Below are 12,029 nucleotides of genomic sequence, written 5' to 3' on the forward strand. Positions count from 1 at the left end.
TGCTCTGGCAAAACCCTTGGAAACGTGGCTTGGACCAGCTCACAGACCAGCTGGGTAAAGCGAAAAAACTCCAAGTCTTGTTATTTAAAAACCTGGTGATGATTAAGGCAGCCAGATGATCCAGGGAGTCTGACTCATCATTTTTTTTTTAACACTCGTGTTGGTGAGAGGGAATTGAGCTGCTGCTGTTCTCCAGCAGCAAATCACCGCAGCCCACGTGGAAACAGACAGGGGGCCGGGGCAGAGGGTCCTGGGGCGTGCCCATCTCAGTACCTCTGGCCTGCAGCACCCTTTGCCTGTCTGGCTGCTCTGTGGTGAGATGGGGGCAGTGGTGATGAAGGAGTGGTTTTTTTTTTAATCTCTGCAGCATATAATTAATTTTAAACCAAATTAAGCTGTTCTGGGAAACGATGGTAGGCAGTATCATTCTGCCCTTGTTTCCCAAGCTCCTGAGACTGGTCTCTCACCGCTTTGCTGGGGCGCATCATACATGAGATGTAAAGCAGCGTTCCAGGAAATAATGCCGTGTCACATCCCCTCCACCCACCACTTTCCTCTAACGATGGGAAAGGCTTCACCAGAGCACAGAGGAGCCTCCCCACCCCCTGGGAGCTGCTGCAGCCCCCAGGGAATCGCCAGCAGCCATGGCGAGCTGGCCGGGTGCAAGATGAGCCTGACGACCACACCGGCAGCCAGCGTCGCCTTCTGCCTCCTCTTGTGCGTCCCCTGGGGCAGCTCCTGCCCCCCCAGGTGCCAGTGCACAGAGCGGGCAGGGGCCAAGGCCGTCCTCTGCAGCTCCCAGCACTTGGAGGAGATCCCCAAGGACATCCCCAAAGATGCAGTGTTCCTCAAGCTGGATGCTAACAGCATCACCAGGATCCCCAGCAATGCCTTCAGGCACCTCTCCCACCTGCAGGAGCTTGACCTCTCCAGGAACGCCATCGAGAAGATCGACCGGGCAGCTTTCAAAGGGGTGGCTGCCGGCTTGCGGACCCTCGACCTCTCCAGCAACCACATCCGCAGCATCCCCAAGGAGGCCTTGCTGGCGCTCAATGCCAAGCTCCGGCTGGCCAACAACCCCTGGCACTGCGAGTGCGCCTTGCAGGAGGTGTTGTGGGAGGCGCAGCTGGACCCTGACTCCGTCCAGGACATCACCTGCCACACGGCCCCCCGGGAGGAGTACGTGGGCAAGCCACTGCTCCAGGTCCTGGATGCCGGCGTCAACTTCTGCAGTGTACGTCAGAGGACCACGGACGTGGCCATGTTCATCGCGATGTTTGGCTGGTTCGCCATGGTCATCGTCTATGTGATCTGCTATGTCCGGCACAACCGAGAGGACACCTGCAAGCATGTGGATTACCTGAAGTCACTGCCGAGCACCCAGGGTCACACAGAGACCACCAGCACTGCCCTGTAGCACAGAACTGGGGCATCCAGTTCCCAGCTGCTTTGTAGGAAGCAACCTGGTGGTCTTCAAAGCTTCTCTGTGGGATTTTCCAGTGCCTGATGGAACGTTTCAGTGTGTGATGGGATTTTCCAGTGTGTGATGGGATTTTCCAGTGCTTGCTCCAGTCCTGTGAATGAGTGCCACTGGCTTCGCCCCTCCCCAGCGACGCAGGACTGAGCATGAGTGAACACAATGGGATTGGGGGCAGGGGCGGGGGGGGAGGTGGATGCCAGGGGTGCCTCTCACAGCCCTGTCTGTGGAGCCCAGGCTCCTGGGGAGGAGCAAACAAAACCCCTTCTTCCTTAACAGAGCTGGGCTCACGGGGATGGCAGCCCCAGCCACATGCTGTGGTCCAAATGGTTTGGAGAAAACAAGTCCCAGGAGGGGGTACCCAGATGATGGTGGGGGCTCTTGTGGGTCCAGGAGGTCTCCAGAGCCTGGGGCGCTGAGGGATGGATCACAGAGAACAGGACATTGACCCCAGCCCTGCATGGCATCTTGGTAGCCCCCACCTACCGCCAGGAACCCTGGGGTCATCTCCCAGACCATGGATTTCTCAATAAAGCCCCTCACCCCCTTCAGAGAAGCCTTCAGGGTTTGCACTGCGCTGGGAACCGGGCATCTGGAGTGGGCAGTGGTGCTTGGAGGGGGTTGTGCTTGTCCTAATTCAATCACTCCCAAAGCAGACAAGCCTGAGTTCAATGTATGAGCTAAACTCCCACCTCCTCTGCCCTGACGCCAGCCTCGAGAAGAGGCCAGCCTGTCCCAACCCCTCCAGCCCTTCTTGGTCGGGCTGTCACCTCCTGTGGGCTCCTCAGCACCAGGTGGGTGGCCCAGCCCCAATGAGGAACCCGGAGCCAGCTGTGCAATGCTCTGGGCCAGGCGGGAGAGGCAGAGGGTCCCAGGTGTGGGGAGGCAGATGGGGACCCTCACCCCAGCACCCCACTGTGCTCAGGGCCACCTCATCCTTGCAGGCCACCTGTGGCCACAGACATGGCCCTGTCATGGCTTGTTGAGCAGAGGGAAGCCTCTGCTGTGGGCAGGTCTGCTCAGGGGCCTGCAGCTTGCACATGGGATGAAGGCTGGGTGCACACAGTTTATTAGAGCTCAAGTTAAGCAAGACTACTCCAAACATAAGCGGGGAAAATAAATGAGGCCACAGTGTCACCTGGAGCAGTTTGGGGTCTTTCCTATGTCCATGGTAGCCATATCAGTCCCAGCACACTGCAGGTTTTCTCCCAAGTCGCTACCCTCATCCAAAGGGGTGCGAGGACCAGCATCGGTTCTTGTACACGTCTACAGCCTTGTACAATACACACATGTCACTCGTCCAAGACAACCAAAGCCAGCCACAGAGGAGCAGGAGGGTGGGCAGGCCCTCGCAGCAGTGGGATGGGGTGGCAAGGCCACCCAAGATGGCCACAAAGTGTGGCAGGCAATGTTGAACCAGATGGGTCCTCAGCAGCACTGCAGCCTCAAAGTAGCCAGAGCCAAGCCAGAAGCTGCCTTTTTTCCCCCAATTTCTGATACGCTGTTTCTTCCTCACCCTGTCAGCACTCACTCTGCTCAGTCTCTCTCTCTCCTCTAGCTTTGCACGAGCTCTGGATGTACCCAAGAGCAGCACTAGGTCCCTCTCAGTTGGAGTTTGCCGATCTCTGGAGTCCCAGTGAGCTCGGGGAAGTGCGTGGGTGCCAGCTACCCTTGGTAAGAGGTGGCTCTGGAGCTCCCCCAGGAGAAACAGCACCAAAGCAGGGTTGCAGCCTCTTTGCCAGCCACCCAACAAGGCTGCAGGGAGCCCTGGAGCTCCCCTCCTCCTCCTTCTCCTCTTCCTCCTCCTCCTGCAGAGCCACAGCTACCCAGCTGCAGGGCTGATGCTGTCGCTGTTCCTGGGCTCTCTGGTCCATCTTCACCTCAATGCTCAGGTCATGCCCATCCTGGCGATGAGCTGAGGGTGTCTCACACCTCAGGTGGTTTTCAGCTTGAGCACCTTGGAAAGCGGCTCCTTGGCACTGGAGTAGAGGAGATAGGAGCCCTCGGCGGTGTGAAACGCCTCCCAGTCTCTACAGCCGACGGTGGGGAGGTGGTGAGCCGCAACAAAGCCTTCATAGCCTTGCCACCTGCACGGGGAGGGCAGTTAGCTCTTGGGGCACAAGCTGGGCACCTGAAAGGGGGCAGGAAAGCTGAGCCATGGAGTTGGCATCTCCCAGCTCCCCGCTGTGGTTCAGGGTGGGATGTCCCTCACTGAGGCTTCTCGTTCCTGCCCAGAAACCTCTCCAGAAACAGAGAGCAGTTCTCTCTGTGCTCCCTGGGCAGATGCACCAGCATCCACAGAGGTTGTCCCGCATTGTGCTCCCAGCTGGGTCATTTCTGCTGGGAACAACCACCCAACCACCCAACCCTGCCCTCCTCCCACAGCAGTACCTGTAGATAATACTGTTCACGGAGAAGGTGAAGCCATCGAAGGAATTTGCTACCACCAGAAAAGAGTCATCTCCCACTGAGAAGAACTCCCAGTCCAGGGCACTGGGGATGAAGCAAGCAGAAGGGCAGGTGAGGAAGGGGCTCTGTGTCCATGGGGCTGAGCCCACTCCACCCCAATCTTTGCCACCCTGATGATACACAGAAACACTTGCTTTTCCCAGGCTGTTCATGAGAGGGAATCCGTTCTTGTTCCCAGAGGCCTTCTCCTAGCTCCTACTGGGGTTTGGTGGTGAGGACTTGTCTCCAGTGCCCTCCCCACCAGTCTCAGTCCCTGGCAGCATGCAAGCCCACATGGACCCTCCAGAACACCTCCATGTTGCTCAAGGGAAGGACATGGGGCTGAGGAGCACCCTGATTCTTTGCACAGGTACCTGTAGGTGAGGATGTCCTGGAATTTGACAAACATCTGGGCAGTGATGTTCAGTTCATAGATGGACGAGTTGATGGCATAGAAGTTAGAGGGTGCTGGCATCCTGCTTTCATAGCTGTGGCTGTTTGCCACAGCCAGGAAGACTCTGTCCCTGATACGAAACACCTCCCAGTCAGCAGCACCAAAAGTCTGTGGGGAAGGAAGCCACCTCAGAAGCTGGATGTGGACAACCCTTTGCAAATCAAGGATGCTACAGCATGTGGGGGGACCTGCTGAAGGTGCAGGAGGGAAGTCGCCCACTCCTAAAACCCTCCAAGGTTAAAAATAAACCTTGCTCTGTCAATCCCTATGGGAATCAGTGGGAAACTATCATTACCTTTCCAGGAAACTGAAGAACATCTGTCTGTAATTATTCCCTGGCTTGTCTAAACCCAGAGCGGGGACCAAGGAGTAGAGTTTGATCAGTGGTCAAGCCTTACCAGGATAGACTGGAAGAGCTGGAAAGAGCCACTGAGCCAGATGTAGATGTGCGAGTAGATCTTGGTGGATGTGCCATTGAACGTGTTAGCCACAGCCAGGAAGGAATATGGCCCGATGGTGAAAAACTCCCAGTCATAGGCTCCAGAGGTAGGGATGGTCTGGTTGGTTTCAAACAACCCTGTCCTGGGGTTCCACCTGTATATCACACTGTCTACGTTGTGGTTATTCCCTGGGGGAGACAGACAGACAAACGTGCACCATGAGCAAAAGGGATACCTGGCTTGCTTAAGAAACAAGACCCAGAAACAGGTTCAGGTATGCAAATACTTGCCAGCTGGCTGCAAGGCTGTTTGCTAGTGACCGATTGCTCCTTAAGAAGTAGACAAAAAGACTCTAGAACTTCCATCCCTACCTGAAGCCTCCATCCCTACCTAGAGGTTTCATCCCTATACAGAGCCTTCATCCTTATCCAAAGCCTCCATCCCTACCTGAAGCCTCCATCTCTACCTAGAGCTTCCATCCCTATCCAGAGCCCCCATCGCTATCTAGAGTGTTTCTGGTGGCTGAGCAGCAGCAGGACCACGTGTTAAGAGGTTTATGGGCAATCCTCATTGCAATGGAAGAGACGTTGGCAAGAAGGGTTGCAGGGAGAACAGGGTGTGTGGGAAATGGCCACATGGATAAGTGGCAGCTGCTCAGGGAGTGACCCTCCACCACTCCCCAATGGGAGCATCCCCAATTTGGCTTGGCTGTGGTGCTTTTAATCCCTGCATGAAGTACATGGCCACCAAAGGGACCTTCGTGCTGCCACCGCCATGGGACTAGGTCTCATCCAAATGGGCCATGGTGGGGTCCAACAGGTGCTATGGGGAGTTTCTAGCCCAGCTCTCAGGCAGTTGGTGCCCAAACAACCAGACATCAGCTTTGAGCCTGGTGCCAGAGGATCTGGTGCCCCAGGAGCCAGCCTTGATGGCAGGGCAGGAGCCCACCAGCCCAGTGTCTGAACCCAGTTGGGGGCATGCTGGAAGGCCAGGGCTGTGGTATCAGTCCACTCACCCCTCTGTGCTGAGGGGTGCACACCCCAACCCAGAACAACTCGTGGTCTGAAGTGGGAAGGAGGCTGGATCACGTCTGCAGGGTGCCCGGGGAGGGAGGGACATCAGCAGGCCCTCACTCAGTTTCCCTTGGTTTCCTCTGTGTCCACAAGGCCAAGGCTTTGGCTTCTCAAAAGGCTCAGCAAACCCTCACCACCCCACCATGTGATGTAGCATCGGGGAAACAAATGAAAAGAAGCAGCGAGATTCAGCAAAAGCAATGTCCCCATTCCTGTCCCTGTCCCCCACAGTCAGAGCCCCAAAGGGGGATCATGTCAGCCACTTTTCTCTCCTAAAATGACAGGGTCTGCAAGGGTTTGGGCTTCCTGAGGAACATCATGCTCCGATCTGCTTGCCCTGACTCCCTGGCTTTGACCTGAACTCCAGCAGATGATGTGCAGGGAGCAGCAGTGTTTCCACGCCAATGGGAGGATGCTCTTGAGCAGGGCACTGTGGTCCCCAGTGTCACCCCAGGGCCACCTGCCCTGGGTGGGTAAGGAAGATAAGGGATGGGTACCTTCTCTGTGGTTGACCACTGCAAGGAAAGCCTCTCCATCAATGACGAATGCCTCCCAGTCCCTGGCACTGTGTGTGGTGATCCTCTGGTATGTGATGAATTTCTCTTTCCTGCGGCTCCACTTGTAAATCACAGAGAACTCCTGGCCCCTCGCGTTCCGCTCAAAATTTGCCACCGCCAGGAAGATCTGAAAAACAAGAAGCCAGGACATCCTGGTTTCTTCTCCTCTCAAAGGGACGCAGATAAGCATGGGCAGGATGAAGACAGGATGGGTGGGGGCAGGCACCCATGGGATACAGGGCTGTCAGGCGTCCCCACGCAGCCCCCAAGCAGCTCGGTGCACCCAAAGCAGTGACAGGGACTTGGTGGCCTGTGGGGGTCTTTGTCCAGCGCTGGGCAACTCTCCCTATGAGCCCCAGTGCAGGGAGTCCCTTCAGGGCATCTCCAGAAACACAGCTTCGGAGGGAAGAGAATGTCCTGTGTCCAACCCAGCAACACAGGAGCCTGTGGTCCTTTAGTTTCCATTGACAGGAGCCACCAGAAGACACTGATGCTGCCCTTTGGGGCTCTTCATCCCATTCCAGCGGAGCAGCAGCAGGTCCTGGTGCAGTAATGAGGTGCTGACACCTACAGAGGTGCATCCCACCTGCAACGTCTCCAAGGAACCTGGGCTAACTGGAGAGATCTGTACTGCTGCTGGTGTGACCCCTACCTGGTCATCATCTCCATGCAGAAATGTGCCAAGCACGGGCAGCTGCCTCTGTCCCTGGATAGCAGGGTGTTCCCAGCCCAAAGCCTGCTTCGCATCACAGCTGCATTTTCAGGGCTTGACCAGGTTTTCGGTGGTAACGGTGGCCCATTTGTATCCAAAGGGGGGCTGTCGGTGCCACCAAGCCTCCAGGCAGGACTTCTGCCCATCCCTGGAGCATGTGGCTCACGATGGAGGAGCCCTGCAGCCACTCTGCATGGCGCCTTGTGACAAAGCCAGAACAGGTCGTGCCGGAGGGGGGATGGCCCCAGCTCCCCTGGGAGCTCTGCACAGATTTTGTTGGGCTTACCCAGGGCACCTCACAAAGTGAAAAGCAGCTCCCCAGGGGGAGAAGGCAGGCAGATGCTCTGCAGAAGTCCCATGCCAGACTCCCCAGAGAGGGAAGAGATGGCTTCAAAGTCCTGGAATGATTTAAAAGCAAGAGGGCTTAAAAATGCAGAAGGTTGGACTCAATCTCCAGAGGGAGCTATGGGCTCTGATGGCTCTCTAAGACCACAGGGAGACTGGAGTGGACCTTTAGGCATGGCAGGACGCCCACCACAGTCAGAGCTCAGGGAGGGCCTTGCTCTGTTGGAGGTTGACCTCATAGACGTCCTGGAGATCCCCAGGGAACAGATCTGAGCACTCCAGACACGCAATTACCTACGCTGTGAGCATCAGCTGCTGAAAATGGCCTGGATGTATTTGCATCTTGGGAAAAATAGCAAAACACAGAGGGCAGCCACAGAGTAGCTGGCAGACCCTAGGACAGACCCTTACCAGCTGAATACATGTAGCAGCATGACCCCATCAAAGACACAAGAGAGAAAGATTCACCTCCTAAACCATGCCCAAGACTCAGGGCTTCAGATAAGCCAGTGTTGGGCAATTGTGGTTTAATACACAGAAATATGAAGGCAGAGAAATAACCTTCCACCAGACTTACCTTCTTTCCTATGGTGAAATACTTCCAGGACTGAGCTTGGCAGGTGGGGATGTTCTGGTAGGGTACAAACTTCCCATCGGTCCACTTATAGATGGCTGAGCCGGGGGGGGTGTACCGGTTGGCAGTGGCTGCAAACAGTCCCACCTTTGGGATGGTGAAGACCTCAACACCCATCGTCTCTGAGTTGGTTGCCAGGTTCTGGTACTCCTCCACGTAGTCCAGCCGTTGTTTGACTAGGAGATCACAAAAAAAAAAAAAAGAGTGGTGAGGTTAAAACCAGATGACCTCACCTGGAGAGGTGCACAGCAGAGCTGGCTCAGCGGTGCTTCCCGGGAGATGAAGGTCCTCGTGTCACTGGTGATGAAGGACCAAGACCCAAGGAAGTGGTGAAAGGCTTCATCTCGTTGGGCAGCACATCCAGCCCCATCCACCCCGGGCTGTTCCTCGGCCAAGGGCAGGGCTGCTAAGTGCTCTGCCAGGTGGTCTCCTCTGGAAGCGTGGGAAGAACAAGATGCTACAGATTTTGATTGCTTCTTATGAAATGGGTTGATATAATTATTCCAGAGAGGATGAGGAGGAGAGGAAGAGACTTACAGTGAGAGGGCCTGGGCTACTGAGACCAGCCAGTTTAACCTGTACCCAGCTGCAGCACCCCTGCACCAGATGTTTTCTCTGGCCAGAGCCAGGATGAAGTCAGAGAAGGCTCGAAGAGAATTGATGCCAGAGATCAGAACAGAAATGCCAGGAGAGGTCCCCATAGCAAATGGGCAGGCACTGGAAGGAACAAATGGCAGCAGAAGGGCCAGTGTTGGTGACACCAAGGGGCACAGGTCAGCAAGATCCCAGCATGAGGTCTCCTTGGGAAAGCAAGGACACGGTGCCAATCCTGATGACTTCCAGAGGTAGGGAAGGATGGGGTGTCCAGCCACTGCCAGCTCCTGTGAGAAGCAAATGGCTCACCCATTTCATTATCAGATAACATCCTTCTCTCCAGGCTCTGGCGGCTTTGCCACCTTTTTGATTCACTGCTGCCCCACTGTTTTCTGCACAAAGGCCACCAGAGCTGGGACAATGCAGGGACCTGCCTCCACCACCCTCCTATTGCTCCCTCGGGTATCTCTGGCATCTCATGAGTCTTTTTGCTCCTTCTTGTCCACCCCACAAGTGCTTCGGCACTGGGAGCATCTAAATTTTTGGGACACTACAGCAGGGAGCACCCCAGTACCCCAGGCACAGGTCTCCATGCAGTGAGCTGTCCGGCTCGGAAAGACCAGGAGCTCATTCCTGTCCAGAGAAGCCCCAGGAGGGATGGACAACATGGATGAGGTGGGTGGACAACATGGGCACTGTGTGAGTGATCGGGGAGCTGGCTCACAACATTGCTTGAACCCAGAGCTGTGTTGGAAGTGTCAACATGGGCACCAAGACCAAAGCAAAGCCCAGCCAAGCAGGGGAAAGGCAGAGGGACACCCCAGCTCCCTCATTCTGCTGTCGCCTGGTTCCCACCCCAAAGTGCTGTCAAGGGCAAATCTCTGCTCCTCCTCTGCTGCAGCAGCCTCCCTCCCTCCCTGCTGCACACCAGTACCTTCCAGCATGGAAACCCAGGCACTGCCGTTGCAGAGGTACAGCCCTCGCCGAGAGGCGTTGAACCAGAACTGCGTCTTCTCCTGCTTGGTACAGGGTGGACGGGACCCCAGGGTCACCTTTGTGTCAGTCTCTGGGCACGGAGAGGAGCAAGAACACACGATGCAGAAGGGCTGGATGCCCAGTCCCATCCTGATGACAGTGACCAGGAAAGGGGGGACACAGCACCCCAGGGCTGAGCCAGGAAGCCACCGGCCGAGAACGCCCTTGGGACTGGCACCCATAGGGCCACTGCCATGAGCCCAGGGCCCTGGGCAGGGGCACCCCCGCTCTCCAGGGGGAATTTGGACAGGGATCCCACTCCACGCACACATTCAGTTGCCAAGGGTGCTGGATACACCCTCTTCCCCTCCAGTCCCAGCCCCAAGCAAAGACCTGTCCTCAAAGAAGGCAGAAGGGACCACCCGAGCCCGTGCCACAGGGAGGTACTGACCGTAGGGGTATCTTAGCACCTCGTTGCTCGGTGGTTTTGTGGGGAGATCCTGGAGGATGGCGGGGACAGAGAGCGTCGCTACTTTAAAATTCATGGCGGTGCATATCCGAGGGGTGGCATCAGCGCCTGGCAGCAGGACAAGCTGTCTCAGCAAGCCCTGGGAGAGTGGGAGCAGCAGGACCACAGAATCATCATTTGGGTGGCAAAGACCTCTAAGATCATGAAGTCCAACCATAGCCTGTACACCACTAAACCATGTCCCTCAGCCCGTGTCTTTTAAATCCCTCCAGGGATGGTGACTCCACCTGCCCTGGGCAGCCCCTTCCAGTGCCTGATAACTCCTTCAGTAAAGAAATTTTTCCCTCATATCCAATCTAACCTTCCCCAGCACAACTTGAGGCCATTTCCTCTCGTCCCATCACTTGTTCCTTGGGAAAAGAGACCAACATCCCCTTCACTACCTCTTCCTTTCAGGGAGCTATAGAGGGCGATAAGGTCTCCCCTCAGCCTCCTCTTCTCGGGAATGGAGAGCACGTCCAGCAAGACCAAGAAATGGAACCTGCAGGTGATTTATGCCCTGGATTTCCGTCCCAACTCCTGCTCATTGCCCTTCTTCCCAGGCCGTGGAACTCTCCACATTTATCAGATGCTTCTTATGTGCACAGCCTGCCAAAAATCTCCATCCCGGGCAATTTAACAGCTGGTGCAAGGGGAGCATTAGCAAGGGACTCATTAGGTGAGGTGGCTTTCACCACCTCCACTTTGCAGTACTGGCCAGGATCAGACACTGCCCTAACTTTTATATCAATGAGACTGTGCCACCAAACTGTCCCTCTGCCACCACACCACTGCCAACAACCCCTTCAAAATACAATTTTTTCCCCCAAAGCGCCCATCACCAGCACTGATCCTTGCACACCCACACCTGGACAGGGACTGAGCCTGGCAGCAGGACCCAGGGCCACCTCTGCCGCCCACATCATGGCCCAAGCCCTGCCAGCTTATGGGGCTGCATCTTGCCTCACACCACCCATGAGGGCAGCCCCACACCATGGGACTCCTACCGTGAACAACCCTTTCCTTCTCCTTCTGCTGCCCAGGTAGAAGCTGGCTTTCCTCACCGACAGAGAGGTTGGGAATGGCATCTCCACCACCCTGCAGACAGGCAGAGAAGAGGCAGGGGAAAATTTCATGGGGTTTGCTGATGGTTGGAGAGGATGCTGGTGGAGGAGCAACCCCCTGCCAGTCCCCCCTGCTACCGCCCCCAACCTACACGTCCTTGGGGCCGCCGCAGTCCACTGTCAGGGAGAAGGATGGGCCGGAGACAGCCAGGACGAGTGTGTGCCACTGGTTGTCAGAGAGGGAGACGTTGGGGAAGGTGACGCGGGTCTGCCAGCCGCTGGCACGCTCCTGGCCCCAGAAAAGGAAGTGGAGCTTGTCGGGGCCGTAGCGCAGCCCCACCAGCACTCCGGGGCTCTCCTCCGCCATCAGTGTGAAGATGTATTCGTTTCTCTGCGGGAGGGCACGGGCTCAAACCTGCGTGCTGCGAGCCGCGGGCAGGGCTGTGCCGGATCCATGGCCGGCCGGTGGCGCTTACCTTGGCGGGGATGCTGGGGACCCTCAAGGTGACGATGATGGAGAACTCCTCGGGGAAGTGGTCGCAGTGGGTGAAGAGCCGGGAGGCGGGGAAGGCCAGGGCGCGGGGCCAGGAGGTGGGGAGCTGGAAACCCCGCATCCCCTGTACCTGAAACACCCTCATGCCGTGGGCCAGCCCGCCGGGGGGGACCACCTCTGAGAGGATGTCCAGCGGGCGCAGGTCTGTGCCGAGAGACACCAGAGCACATCACGACAGCGGCAGGCCGCCCCGCC

The 12,029-nt window shown here is 56.7% G+C and overlaps 2 protein-coding genes across 2 annotated transcripts; one reads left to right on the forward strand and one right to left on the reverse strand.

Moving 5' to 3' along the window:
- The first annotated feature begins 562 nt into the window (after positions 1 to 562).
- On the forward strand, positions 563 to 1,417 carry LRRC3 (leucine rich repeat containing 3). Its single transcript, XM_010188735.1, has one exon. It carries the CDS (start codon positions 563 to 565, stop codon positions 1,415 to 1,417), a length of 855 nt encoding a protein of 284 aa, XP_010187037.1.
- Positions 1,418 to 3,410: 1,993 nt separating this feature from the next.
- TSPEAR (thrombospondin-type laminin G domain and EAR repeats) lies at positions 3,411 to 11,978 on the reverse strand (the record flags this gene model as incomplete). Its single annotated transcript, XM_010188736.1, has 11 exons — positions 3,411 to 3,564; positions 3,869 to 3,970; positions 4,300 to 4,487; positions 4,778 to 5,007; positions 6,390 to 6,576; positions 8,084 to 8,316; positions 9,669 to 9,800; positions 10,161 to 10,317; positions 11,225 to 11,315; positions 11,434 to 11,672; positions 11,758 to 11,978. Coding segments are annotated over 11 exons (1,934 nt in total), but the record flags the coding sequence as incomplete, so codon positions are not given.
- Positions 11,979 to 12,029: the final 51 nt, after the last annotated feature.

Source organism: Mesitornis unicolor, unplaced genomic scaffold (genome assembly GCF_000695765.1).
Source record: "Mesitornis unicolor isolate BGI_N332 unplaced genomic scaffold, ASM69576v1 scaffold16767, whole genome shotgun sequence".
NCBI lineage: Eukaryota > Metazoa > Chordata > Aves > Mesitornithiformes > Mesitornithidae > Mesitornis > Mesitornis unicolor.

Excerpts from the sequence above, each read along its gene's own strand:
- LRRC3 (XM_010188735.1), top strand. The coding sequence starts at position 563 with ATGGGAAAGGCTTCACCAGAGCACAGAGGAGCCTCCCCACCCCCTGGG.